We start from the raw sequence: 13,106 nt of genomic DNA, 5'->3' as shown, positions 1-13,106 counted from the left end.
GTGTAATTTCATTCTTGTAGAAATCAATTATTTGCGTCTATCAGGTTGCTAATCCTTCTAGTTGTATTTCTTTTGTAGGTACCGTAAATCTTCGCATTCAGCGTGGTAAACTCTGAACCATTTTACCTCTCCCTCGGATAGCACGGCCTTTCCACAGTAAAATGATAGGAGCAAGCGTCAGGGTCAAAGCAACAAACCCGAGCAAGCTACTTGCCCACTGGTATCCCAAGTCCTCGTACATGGCCTTTGTGGCCAAAGGCAAGAAAGCCGCGAACAAATTCTCACCAAATGCAACGGCGGCAATGGCACTGGCAGCAAACCCGGCATAAGAATGTGTAATGTAAATCGTGACAGCCGTCACAATCACCATGCTTGCGTAACCAATAAGTAGCAGCGCTAAAGCTGTGACAACCCAATGGGCCTGGAAGATGCTCCAACCATACATGAACAGGCCGCCAGATAATGCTATCGCCGTGCTTGGAATGGAGAGATACAAGATGGATTCGGGAACCGGGTCGTGCTGCTCCCGACTGTCTTCCCCATCCCCGGCACCGGGAATTTCATGCCTCGCGCTTCTCACATATATGTGATTCTGATAGAGGCAGGCCGCAAAGCCAATTATCTCTCCGATGGCGATGGCGGACTGGGCCAAGCCGCTGCTGTAGGAACCCCAACTATATGCCCGAGCGAACACGAGAGGGACCGACTGAGTCGAGATGAAGACGAGGCCGAACGCAAAAGAGGTCCATATTGTAAACGAGGTGATTGTTGGCTCGGCAACTAAGAGTTTGGCAGAGCGTGTAATGGTCTCTTTAAGCATTCTGATAGGATTCTCATCCTCAGACAATTTGGCCGGGGCAGCAGATCCGGTCTTTGACAAGATCTGCGCTTGAATGACAGAACCTCGTGTCTCCTCGGCACAGAAAGCAACAAGAGGCAATGTCGCTCCACATATGATGAGTTGAACCCAGAATATCCTAGCACATCAAGTCAGAAACCGGCCACGTATGAAGCCTGTGGATGCAAACTCACCATCGCCAATTCAGAGGCTCAAAAACAGCGCCGAGCACGGGTCCCATGGTAACTCCCATGAGTAAGGCCAGGATATAAATCGTTAAAGGCAAGGCTCGCTCATGGTGATGGCGAAACACATTGGCTATAATACCATCGGCCGCATTTTGCACCGTGCCGCCAAAAGCGCCGGCAAAGACACGGCTCACCACAAGGGTGGCAAAGTTCTGTGCCAGTGCCTGCGGAATGACGAAGATGGTGAAGAGCACATAGCACGCCTGAATCACGCGTTAGAACAATAAGACAACCCTTATCAAGCTGATAGAAAGGAGGTCGAACACATGTGGTGTATCTAGATGAGTTGTCATACCAAATATCCAATTCTAGTACCGTACGTGTCCATAAGCGGAAGCGTGACGAGGGGTACAAATGCGGCAGCGGCATTCCATGCCACGACGGCAAAGAAGTTGACCTCAATCCGATTATCTGGGAGGTGGAACTGGCGAGAAACGACTTCGGCGGCCGTGGTGATGGATGTCGCATTGAGGCCGGTGATGAAGGTTACCCAGCATGCCACGGCGATGGTCGTCCATTTCCGACGCTGGGTCCAGTTAAACGGGTTCCTGGTATCTTGATCCCAGTCGAAATGAGACTGAGGTATGGAAATCATGGCCGTGGCAAGACTTAGACCATCCCACCCGCCATCATTGCCGGTTTCGCTTGACTAGATCTGTACGTGTGATGTTCCTCAAAGCTGAAGAAGAACGAAAAGACTCAATCTTCTAGACAGATTCCGAGGTTTACGCGAGCGGCGCAAAGCTTGTTTATCAAGACAAGATTGTTATGCTTCACCCACTAGGCTTCTCCGTGAGCCAATCGTCGGTTGTGGAGGTTATTCGTTAGTAACGCAAGGTATCGTGATAGTATTTCGATCACTCTTGGATCTGGGTGGCTCCCAACTGAGAGTAAGACCCGTTGAGTGAGCGGCAGTGTTAAAGTAAGATTGATGATGTAATGCCCTTCAGAGATGATATATAGTTATGGAAGTTAGAAGATCCTGGAAGCGGCTGACGCTTGAATTTGATATGCTGATTCTAAAGTCAGAACATATAAACGACGACTTTTACCATGACAAAAGCGATATGTGAAAGAAACATTTGAGATGCGCTGTATACGCTGTATACGCCGTATACGCCTGTGCCGCGGATTACATGGCTGATGATACTCCACTTGCTTTACGAAGGTTGGTCTAGGGAAGAGAGGCTCCTCTTCGATCGGGACCAGCCACACGTTAGCAACTCGCTAGCTCAACAGCTAGTGTTAGTCTTACTTCCAACCAGTTATCACCATCATGTTACTGGCAACTCCGTCATAAGCCAAGATCCAATGGCGTCAGAGTCGCGCTCTCATACGGCGGACGATAGTCCAGATGGGCTATCCACGAGCTCTCGCGGTGCCCGAAAGCAGCGGATGCGGCGTAAAGTCTCGCGCACAAGAACTGGCTGCATGACTTGTAAATCTCGAAGAAAGCGCTGTGATATGACCAGGCCATGCTGTGGAGACTGTACAAGACTGAACCTGGTAGGGGTCACATACTATCATTCTGGTGTCTCTCACTCAACTCACAGCTTCTTCAGGAATGCGAATGGCCTGCGGTGAAGAGAATCGCCAAGACTGCGGACGGTACCGCGCGAACTTTATCACCGCTTGTCGGAACAGTAGATGTACCTGAAGAGCAGGGATTATCTTCCGGAGAGACAAGTCATCCAGGATGTTCTGTTCCCCGGCCCAGCCCTGATAGCATTTCGACCTCGACTTTGCATCCAGGCTGGTCTCATACTCGAGCCGATGATGCACCTCAAGATTTGTTCGGAGGCAATCTCTTCCCTCCTCAGTTCAATCCCATCGACGATGTGAGTGACAAGGTCCTTCTTAGAAACCGCATCATGCTGAGACTGACATCGCAGGCCATCTTACAACTCTGGGCCGAGACTTGTGCCCCTTTCCTTTCTGACGACGCTAGTGAAGCTGTCTCCAGCGGCCGTCGGCCATCATCTCTTCCCTTGCCCGCTACAATAACTATGTCTAAGAGTGTGCCTGACTCCAGCGATACAATCTCATCGATGCCAGGCGACTCCTCCAGCACATTACCGGATGGCACCACTCAAGCCCAGATCCTACAATACTTCCGCGATCGACTGGCCAGTCTTCTATCATATGACCAGACCCTTTTCCCGAACGCTTTCCACGCCTTTAACGCTACGGCCTCTGCTAACATCGGAAATTCTGCTGGAAGAGCTCTGCATTATGGCATCCTAGCTCTAGCATCGAGACACATGTTCAACAAGGGTCAACTATGCTACGAGCGAATTAGTGAACAACTTGGTGTCGAGGGCTCGGCAATTATCCTGCAGAGATTAAAGGATATACCCAAGGTCGAAGAAATCACTGAAGAAGAGTCGATCACTCTCCTCGCTGGGCTACTCATGTTTGTCATGTACAAAGTAGGTCTTGGATTCACCTTCTCGTGAGAATGCATGCTTACGTCTTGTCATAGATCTGCCGAGGCGATGTTTGGGGTTTCGAAAGTTACTTCACGCAGCTGAAGCGGCTGTGCGCGGCAATCTTCACCCTTGCACAAGCGCCGAAAGGCTTGAGTAACACCAAATTCTCTTTGTATGTCTTAACTTTGTACTAGTTAACATACTGATTAGTTATATCAGCTTAGAAAACGTCATATATCATGATTCTTATGTGAGTCAGAATAATCCTATGAGATTGGACAATGCTGAGATCGATCATACCTAGGGCTGCTCGTTGTACGCCCAGGGTCCCGCGATTGACCCTGAAGTCTCGACGGCATATGCGAATACACAAAGAGGAATCCCACACTCTCTGACTGGATTGGCTCTTCCATTATACTGCATCCTGCCGCGTATCGCGAAACTGGTTAACCAGAGCTGGGCTCAACGTAATGCCATATGGACTGATCAGGAACTGGCCGAAATTGTCAGCAAGGCAGAAAATCTCGAGGCAACTCTTGAGAAGGAGAGAATTTGGCTGGAGAATTTCGTCCGAGGTGCGTCTGTAACTCCAATTGCGGTTGTAACCGTACTAATGCCTTCATCAGACCGACCGGACATGGCCAGTCATCGATATTTCCACGACGGATTTCGCATAGCCTGCCTTCTACAAATCAAGTGTTTTGTCCTTTGTCTGTCACCCGACGCTCTTTCTGTGCGTTTGTTGGTCCGCAATGCGCTTTCATTGCTCGAGACAATGGAGGTCTTGAATCTGCCCGGCTTTGTATCATCTCATTGGATCATCTTCACTGTGTCAATCTGCTCGACATCATCCAATGATAATCACCCAGACAATATTCACACTGGGCGCGGCGGGTCAAGCGAATCGAATGTTAGTGACAGAGAGAGAGCTAGCAAGCTTTATGCGACTGCTATGTGAGTATTACTCCTACTAGCTGTAGGATGTTGTCTAATCCTTGGGTACTTCACAGTGACAAGCTGGCATTTCTGAACATGTCTCGATCGAGACAGATTGTGCAGAAGCTTTGGGACCAGAACCAAGGTGGACGCCTTTCCATCCATTGGCTCAGTATATTGGCAGACTTTGACTGGGAGATAATCTTTGCCTGAAGTCTATCGTGCTAGGGTGATGCGGGGTGATGTAATCATACTCACTCAACTTCTATACATGCATCTATCCACCGGGATTCGTTCGTTATGGCAGTCCAAGGAGACACTGCGATAAATACCATCGCCTCCCATGGTTACAGCCGGAAAGCTGTGCTGGTAGAATCTTCGTTCGACACGATCAGATCACTAACCACGTCTACCATGTCTACTGACGCCTCCTTATTTGGGAAATTAAGGACCACCGGCGATGATATGCGTGTTCCTGATATTGGGAGAGCATGACCAGCTAAGGTTGTGATATAAGCTAAAATATTAGTGTTTCTAGCACATACGACCATAGGTAGCGGAGAACTCGGGGTCCCGTCTGCTCCCCCATAGATAAGCCGCTAACCGGCAGATTAGTAGTCAGGTGGGTGACCACTGGCGAACACCGGCTGTTGTATGTTTTTCTTTTTTTGCTCTTTGCTAGAATTTCTCTTCCTTGGTGTTGTTGTTGAATCGTGGTTGGGAGGCGTTGTTCGCGGGGTATTTTTTAATGACACTGGACTAAGACATAATCACTTACACGTGTGGCCGCTATTATAGCGCTCTGTGCCGCAAAATGTGAGGGCACTGCATGATCAACCCTCATACATGAATACGATCAAAAAAATACGTTGTAAAAAGACTTATTTAGCCTACTATGATCATTGGCTTATTGTCCAGAAATAAACGCATTCAAGCTCAGCCGTGCTGGCTCGAGTTTGAAAGCTTCGAGAGCCGAGCAATAAGTTGGTGAGAACGCATCCACTAACACGTACGGTATAGCGCTCGATAGGTCCATCAAGGAGCCCAAGTGAGCCACAGAAGCCGCTGCGGCTCTCCGTTTTCTCCTTGAAGGGAGGCCTGGGAAATTGGCATCCATTACTGAGACTTGTTTCGTGATAGACAGTGGAGTGTTATAGCTGGAGAAAATATAGAAATCGAAACTGACTTATTTTGCATAGCTGTTCTGTGCCAAATAACTCATACCTCAGCTCGTAGCATCTTTTAAGACACTTTGAAAGAGGGTTTAGAGTATCATTAAGAAACTAGGGTGCCAACTTGAATATTGCCATAGATGGCCACTGTTTACAAGAAGCAACATCTAGCAAACTATAAACTGTCATATAATCTATCGTGGAAGATTCTGGGAGCGAAAGTAGTAGAAAGCCAGATTTTCTAAACGTCAATATGTGAAAGTTATTACCAAGTAGGTGTAATAATATAGTCTCTCCAACGGGCTGTTCCAGCCTCCTTGAATGTGTCAAGATTGCCTTGCACTCCTTGTGGCCCAACAGTCCAGACGTTTTGCTCAATGAGCTTGCGCCAACAGTCAAACAAACGTTCCAGCCTCTGAGGTCGGTAGTAGTCGCCACCATAGGGCTTGTATCCATGCTGGAACAGATCAGTCAACCTATCCCTGGCAATTAACGAACCGTCGCTCTTCCGCGCGCCGTCGATTGCATCCCAATTACTCTCGAAGTTGTATGGTAGCAGCAGCCAGAATCCCTCCTCGGCGTAGTCGTGACCTGCATTCCTCTCAACCGACTGACTGTAGACACCGGCACCGACCTGTGATGGAACGACTGAATCGGCAGTTGTTGCACGAAAGTCATTACAAAAGGGGTTTGAAGATGCCGACAGGTTGAATTTAGGCTCGCCTTTCGCCGCAGGGAAAAGGCATACCGGCGGTACGGCATGATGGCCGCGAGGCAATCCAGTGAAGGGCTGCGCTGCCATAAACTCGGTTGCGTCTGCCGGTGGCAGGACAAGACCTGGGGCAATGTTACGAAAGAGAGGTCGGCGCGCGCGGGTGAGAAAGGAGCGGGCAAAAGAAGGGTTGGGCACTGAAGCCGCATCCAAGACAGCGGGATCGAGCAACCGCACCGGATTCATGGCATCGGAGGTGGTGCTGCTGGTAATTTGTGAGTTACGCGCCTCAATGGCCTTACACAGCTGTTCCCACGCATCCAAACAAGCTGCAACCTGGGCTTCACTATACGGCAGCCATTCCCACGGTCCAATCTTTTCGCTGCCATACCGGCCCCCCTCGTCTCTCGGTGAAGGCGTGATTTGAGTCTTGCCAAGATGAATCAGCTCGATCCAGTTGGAGAGCACTGTTTCGAGAGGGTGCCAAAGCTCTTGGTGTGCCGCAACAGGCAGGGCATAATCGTGATCCCACATATGCATGAAGACAGCGGCACGATGGTAGCCTTGATGGTAGAATAGGCCACCGCCACTTCCTCCACCTTGGCCAACATTGGGATAATATAGGCAGACCAGACTGTCAACAGGCTCGTCGAACAGATCAGCCGTTTCGTTAGCAAAGAAACTGTCGGGCTCACAGAACTCAGACACAAAGACAGAGAGGGGCGCGGGATCAAGGCCATCAGACCCATCGGGAGGCAACAGGGCAGCGTCAAGGAAAGCTGCCAGCGAGGGGTCAAGTCGTTCACGAATAGCCTCTGCTGCAGCTCCGTAGGTGGTAAAGAATGTTTTGCTGCTATTATTTAGATCATCGGGCGGGCGTCCTTCAGCAGTCCAGGCATAGTGAACCAGATGGTTGTGCAGAGCGACACATCGTGCGTGATCCAGACCGAGCGTATCATTACGCGCTGGGTTCTCTGCCGTGACAAGCAGGCTGCTAACGTCTGGAAACTTCTGATAGTCCATAAGCTTGCCGACTTTAGCAACGCTGGTACATGTGACTGGATTGCCTGTTAAGAACGCTGTATAAACATCGTCCGCTCTGCCCAAAGTTCCCAAGCTTCAAATAGAATCACGGTACATTCTAGCTGTTGTTGACAGCCCACCACAGAGACGCCGGGTCGCCTCGGGGTTACCAAAAGCGGAAATAGTTCAGGCTTTAGTACAGAGTACGCACCAGCCAATCACATATACAGTGGGGTGTCAAAAGTCTGTTCTTCTGCTCTTTTCTAGTTTGAAGAGCTATGGCTTATCATGAGGATGTTGAAGATGTGATGATGGCAAAAAGACGTGAGGAGGAAAGCTTTTCTTCTCTTACTCATGTTTACCGCAAACTCCCCTGATAATCATAAGATAACTAAGCCAAATTGCGAATAAAGTTTCGTAATTTCCAGTGTCTATAGTCATAAAAATTTACGTAGATCTGTAGTAATATGGACCAGTACACTCAACCAATTCCTCCAATCACTCCTATTGTAACCGTAACATTATTTCTTCTCTGTCATGCCGCCTATCGACATGGCCGTTATGCAATGACCGATTGACACTTGGGCACATCAAAGACTTTGTAATCAGATGCTGCAAAAGCAGAACTCGGAGGCATCACGACTGTGTCACGATCGAAGAAGTGGATCCATTGGTTCATGAGACTGGTCTCAAGCGCTGGCGATACGGGGTGATTCTCATCCACAGAAAGCGCACCATCGAGAACAGTTGCCCCTCGTTCTTCGAGCTGTTTTCGTAGCCAGTTTACAGCATCTGAACGTCGCTTTGCGCCGCTGATAGCACATGGAGGAGAGCACCGACAATCTCGACGATGGTAGTTGACAAAAGATTCGAGGTGATATGTTGTCAAGACAGTATTTTCTTGAAGTTCGTTCAGAACCTGGTGTGAGATGGCATGCACATCGGTTTCAGGGTTGAGTTCTAGCAACTTCCCGCACTTGATGTGGGCTCTTCCAAGCCTCACGCGGCCGAGAATCATGCTGTATGTCCACCTGATGAGAGCAAAAAGGCTCATGCGAGGTCTCTCTTGTTCCTGTGTCTCTCGAATGAAAGCGCCTTCCTCTGGAACTCGTTCATAGCTAATTGAGACTGGTAGAATCTTGAATGATTTGCCCGTACTCTGCAATGATCGCAAAAGACCTCGTCGTGGGGGCAGAAACTCTCTGGAGCGGCTTCGTTGCCCTTCGGGGAAGAAGAGGATGTGCTCGTCTTGTTCGACCAGTTGCCGAATTTGGTCATTGAGCTCTGGATCTGCTCGGCCAATACCGCGCCGAACGTAGAAAGCGCCGAGTCGTCTTAGCAGCCATCCTATAATGGGTATCCGCGAGAATTGATCTTGGGCAGCGATAGACGGGATTTTGACACCCAGCACAGGGAACTGATAGAAGAGATAAGGACAAATGACGAAGTCCATGTAGCTTCGATGAGTGGGCATGATTATGATCTTTTCGTCAGACAATCCCGAATTGTAGCCCTCAAGAGCATCGAAGAAAGACTGCTGGTCAAATGTTACTCTCTGAAACATTCGGCTCAAAGCCGCCCCGACAACAACTGCAGTGACGCGAAAAATCACACTGGCTCGAGAAGTCAGAAACAGCTTCAGAGCATTTTCACCGCCATTATTAACGCCTTCTCCAGCAATTGATTTCTCAGTGGATACCATGTTCCGCTCGCGAGTACGGCGCATCATGAACTGCTGCGCTCCCCGAAACATCATCTGCATGTAAGCAGCCGGTTTAAAGTACGGAGCTCTCTGGGCCAAAGTTGGACGGCTCGCTGCAAAGTTGAACGAGTTTGAGAGAAAGTATCCAAATGTGTGATCAAGTTTGTCGATGTTTTGGGTGGCTCGCGTCAATTGCCTCACGGCACGATGATCACCTCCCGCCCAGCAGAATGTCCTGGCCAATTTGAGAGGCATCGTCTGCCATACATATCGGTAGAGGTGAGTCGTCGGAGAGCTCCGGTAGTTGAGCCATTGCATCTCAGATTGCTGGAAATACACGGCACCAACTGAAGAAAAGATCTTTGGCGTGATAGTTTCCAGACCTGACACACAATGAACAATTGGTACTGTTGCTGACGAAGCGTGTATCGCAAATATCTCGTCGATAATGAATTCGACGACAAAATCAACAGGAACCAGATCTATAAATGCCGTCGGATTGCCTCCAAGAGCAGATACTCCGCCATCCTGAACTCCCAACACAACTCCAACAACTGCCGAGGCGCTATCAGACCAACCAGGGCATGGGCGCTCCAGAGCTGCAGTAATGATGCTCGGGCGCACAATGGTTATGGGAATTTCACCACGGTTTTTCAGGACAAAATACTCTGTGATGCATTTCGAGAGAGTGTATGTGTTGGGGTGGCCAGTCTGTTGCAATAGTTGTTCCTCGGTCACTGATCCAGAGTGCAAGGCATCAAGTAACTGTTGTGCATCTTGCCAGGGGCCCAATGGTGCCAGCTCCTCACGGATTTGGTCATACTTTCCATGAGGTGTCACGTATGCAGTAGAGGTGTATACGAAGCGCTCAAGGCTGGAGCATGTTCGAGCAAGTCGGAGGATGTTGAGCGTTCCTTGCAAGTTAATATCTAGGGAACTGCTGAGTGAGAGATCAAATTGTACGCAAGCCGCGCAGTGTATGATATGAGTCGTTTCTCTGCTGATCTTCTCATAGGTGGCAGCGTCCAATCCGCACTGGGCCTGGCCTAAGTCTCCGTATACTGGCTCAACATATCGAGTCCATCCAGGAGTTAGCTGCGTAAAACATTTGGATGCAACGACCTCGTCATGAAAGCGAGATGAAAAATGAGACTCCTTGGTGGTAGCCTCATGAGTCGATGGCTTAGAAGGACGGATCAGAACTGTGACTTTTTCAATCTTCAACTCATAGCGTCGACGGATCAGTTCTTCTAAGACCACTTTGCCTAAGAAGCCTGTGACTCCAGTGAGGAAGATTTTCCTCCCATTGGCTTGAGCTTCAGACATGTCGTGTGTTCATGCTCTATCAGAATACACTTTGCCTTTCCAGGAACCCTCTCGGGGTTGCTCTGCTGTTGATCTTCTCTAAATCTTCAAACCGGCCACTACCAGGTCAGGCACCAACTTGAAGGAGAGGGTGGGTGTGCACACCTCAGCCAAACTTTGCGAACAACCTTGCGGGGGTGCGAAAACGAGATGTGATAAAGGGTTTCTGTGAAGGTACTACTTCGTCAGCGCAAACATGAAGGTACGCATAGAGGCTCTATCAAAGAAACACAGACAGGTTTATCAGTCAGCTTGCTATCATTTACATGTAGTCTCTTCAAAGCTGCAAATTCCCCATTTGGACTCCAAATGCTAACTAATGCAGCATCTCGCCAAATGAGGAGTCTTACTTGCGCATGCGCCAGCACAGAATTGAGCCTCCTTTATGGCCAAGGCCACGAAGCTATTCCAGCTGAAATCTCACCCTCCTGGTCCTTGCAAGCCTACATTGACCGTAGTTTCTTAAGAGCAGAATTTATCCCACTTAATGTTCATGAGCAGTTACTAAACTGTTGGTAAGGCAAGTAGTGTAAACAGTATTCCCACCACTATTAGAACATGGGCCAATGAACTTCAACTAGCCTACCATAGATATCAGCCTGTTGGTGTCACTGGAAGTGGGATTCAATAAAATAGTGGAACTGAAATGATGGTTGCCAGGAATACGAAACAGAAGGACTCTCGAGAAGGTTGCGGGTGTAAGAGCGGAGAACCTAGCAGTGGGGGCTACCAAGTCCTTGGCTGTGGGCAAAGGTGTGGCAGCAATCTAGAAGTGCTGCTAGCACCGTTGCTAACGATGGGATCATCAATAGTCATGGTTGGCAAATTAACAGAGCCAGTATTATTGTCCGGGAGGGTTAATACACACCGCATATCTGGTAGTAATACTCCACCACATTCATGCAACTATTGAGAGTCAGACCGGGATAAATACAGCCCGATTTGATGATAGAATAGTAGAGCACAGCAAGTGTCCACGCACCAATCAACAAAGTGTGGCCATGATTTCCACCGAATGACAAGGCACAAAAGCCCAGCTTTGCAATTACCGAATGTAGACCAGATGATAACTATGCCAACCAACTAGCCGCTTACAACGAGGCTAAGTGCAGATGCCGCTAGTTGAGTCAAGGAGGGCCATGTAAGAGCTTAGCTTCTACAATCTAAGAGACGGTGATGCTTGGCTGGGCCTGATATGCAGTTGTTCACTCCAGTAAAGAGTTGTCAATGCTTGTGGTAGTAGTAGAAATGTGAAATATTATAGCCTGAATCGGGCCGTGCCTAGTAAATTACGAGGAGCTGAATCGGTCGCCCACATCAGCTTACCGAGATTCTGCAGGGAGCTAGCGGGCAAGTAGGAAGGCCCTGCTAGTATCATGAAGGGATGCATCCCTATCAGTCCCCCATATCTTGTCAGCCCTAATTGTGGACGGTGGCATGAGTACTTCCAACAATGTCCGTCTATGTACCCTGATGTACTCGCTGACAGATTCAGCAGCTCTTGTGAGTGACTTGAGACTTTGGACGAATTTTCTACCCCTTGCTATCCAGTAAACTGCGAATAATGCAATCAATTCCAGGTTTACCGCCTTTAACGCCTCTAACGGGGGATAAAAGGACCTAAATCGTGGTCTTTGTACTGTCTCACAATAGCCTGGAGAGCACCTCTCACATCAAACATGTCGACGCAGAAGGCTTTGGATCAGCAAATCAGCTTTGCTTTGGCGGCAGCCCGCAAGTCCAAAACGAACCTCATCCATATCTCGGAACTTCCAGTACCTTGGCGTCACAACGACCACATATTCAACGGCTATCGCTTCACCGAGTCATGTACATACTGCATACGCTCTATTTTCCATCTTCATAATGAATCCTTCAATATCTGGTCACACCTCCTCGGCTGCCTATACTTTGTCAAGACTCTCATATATGACGATCCGGCTGTGTCATACAGCAACCCCAATAATATCTATATCACGGAAGGCCTTGTTGGAGTTTACTATGTGTACTTAATGGCGGCCATTGCTTGCACCGCATGCAGTGTCTCCTGGCACACAATGCGCTGTATCTCTTCCAGCAGCACCTTGTCGTGTTTCTCAACTATGGATCTTATGGGTGTGACGACACTAGCCCTGGCCTCGGTCCTGGTAACGCAATTCAACGCCTTCGCGGAGTCCCCCTATCTCCAGTTGATTTACATGGGCATGTCCGTAGTCCTGGGCACTGCAGCAGTGGCCTCATGCTGGCTCCCGATTATGCGAGCGACGGGAAGCTCCTGGCTTCGAATTGCCGTGTGGATCGGACTCGTTGCCGAGGGCGTTGCCATACCTGTGGTACATTTACTATGGACAAGAGGACTGCAGGCAACTTTGAACCTGTACGGACCAATGATGACCCCGTATGGACCGATAGTGGTGGGCGCCATTCTCTATGCTTCTCAATTTCCAGAATGTGTTTGGCCTGGTCGTTTCGACTACTTTGGTGGTAGCCATAATATCCTTCATGTTTTTGCTGTGTGGTCAATCTGGCTGGGTATTGGTACCATACGAACAAGCATTGAAGCCTCGATTGTGTAGTCCAGAAGAATGTAATATGTATAGAGCTTTGTTAGTTGGGTTGAGAGTAGAAATTAGAGAGAGCACTAGAGCTAGATTTAGATGAATCACCATCATAGTTTAATC

At 48.9% G+C, this 13,106-nt stretch overlaps 5 protein-coding genes across 5 annotated transcripts; 2 read left to right on the top strand and 3 right to left on the bottom strand.

Annotated features, from left to right (window-relative positions):
* Positions 1–97: 97 nt before the first annotated feature.
* On the bottom strand, positions 98–1,681 carry T069G_04855 (major facilitator superfamily domain-containing protein; the record flags this gene model as incomplete). Its single annotated transcript, XM_056172065.1, has 4 exons — positions 98–520; positions 581–977; positions 1,033–1,289; positions 1,382–1,681. 4 exons carry the CDS (start codon positions 1,679–1,681, stop codon positions 98–100), a joined length of 1,377 nt encoding a protein of 458 aa, XP_056028923.1.
* An 880-nt stretch (positions 1,682–2,561) lies between these two features.
* T069G_04854 (fungal specific transcription factor domain-containing protein) lies at positions 2,562–4,664 on the top strand (the record flags this gene model as incomplete). The annotated part of the gene is made up of 6 exons (XM_056172064.1): positions 2,562–3,515; positions 3,569–3,687; positions 3,735–3,765; positions 3,820–4,090; positions 4,142–4,469; positions 4,526–4,664. 6 exons carry the CDS (start codon positions 2,562–2,564, stop codon positions 4,662–4,664), a joined length of 1,842 nt encoding a protein of 613 aa, XP_056028922.1.
* A 1,224-nt stretch (positions 4,665–5,888) lies between these two features.
* T069G_04853 (uncharacterized protein) lies at positions 5,889–7,358 on the bottom strand (the record flags this gene model as incomplete). The annotated part of the gene is made up of 1 exon (XM_056172063.1): positions 5,889–7,358. The coding sequence occupies one exon, from the start codon at positions 7,356–7,358 to the stop codon at positions 5,889–5,891; it is 1,470 nt and encodes a 489-aa protein (XP_056028921.1).
* Positions 7,359–7,917: 559 nt separating this feature from the next.
* T069G_04852 (male sterility protein domain-containing protein) lies at positions 7,918–10,386 on the bottom strand (the record flags this gene model as incomplete). Its single annotated transcript, XM_056172062.1, has 1 exon — positions 7,918–10,386. One exon carries the CDS (start codon positions 10,384–10,386, stop codon positions 7,918–7,920), a length of 2,469 nt encoding a protein of 822 aa, XP_056028920.1.
* Positions 10,387–12,527: 2,141 nt separating this feature from the next.
* On the top strand, positions 12,528–13,001 carry T069G_04851 (hemolysin-III related domain-containing protein; the record flags this gene model as incomplete). Its single annotated transcript, XM_056172061.1, has 1 exon — positions 12,528–13,001. The coding sequence occupies one exon, from the start codon at positions 12,528–12,530 to the stop codon at positions 12,999–13,001; it is 474 nt and encodes a 157-aa protein (XP_056028919.1).
* Positions 13,002–13,106: the final 105 nt, after the last annotated feature.

This window comes from Trichoderma breve, chromosome 3 (assembly GCF_028502605.1).
Source record: "Trichoderma breve strain T069 chromosome 3, whole genome shotgun sequence".
NCBI lineage: Eukaryota > Fungi > Ascomycota > Sordariomycetes > Hypocreales > Hypocreaceae > Trichoderma > Trichoderma breve.
Note: the sequence above shows the minus strand (reverse complement) of the source record. Positions and strands in the feature narration are given on the sequence as shown.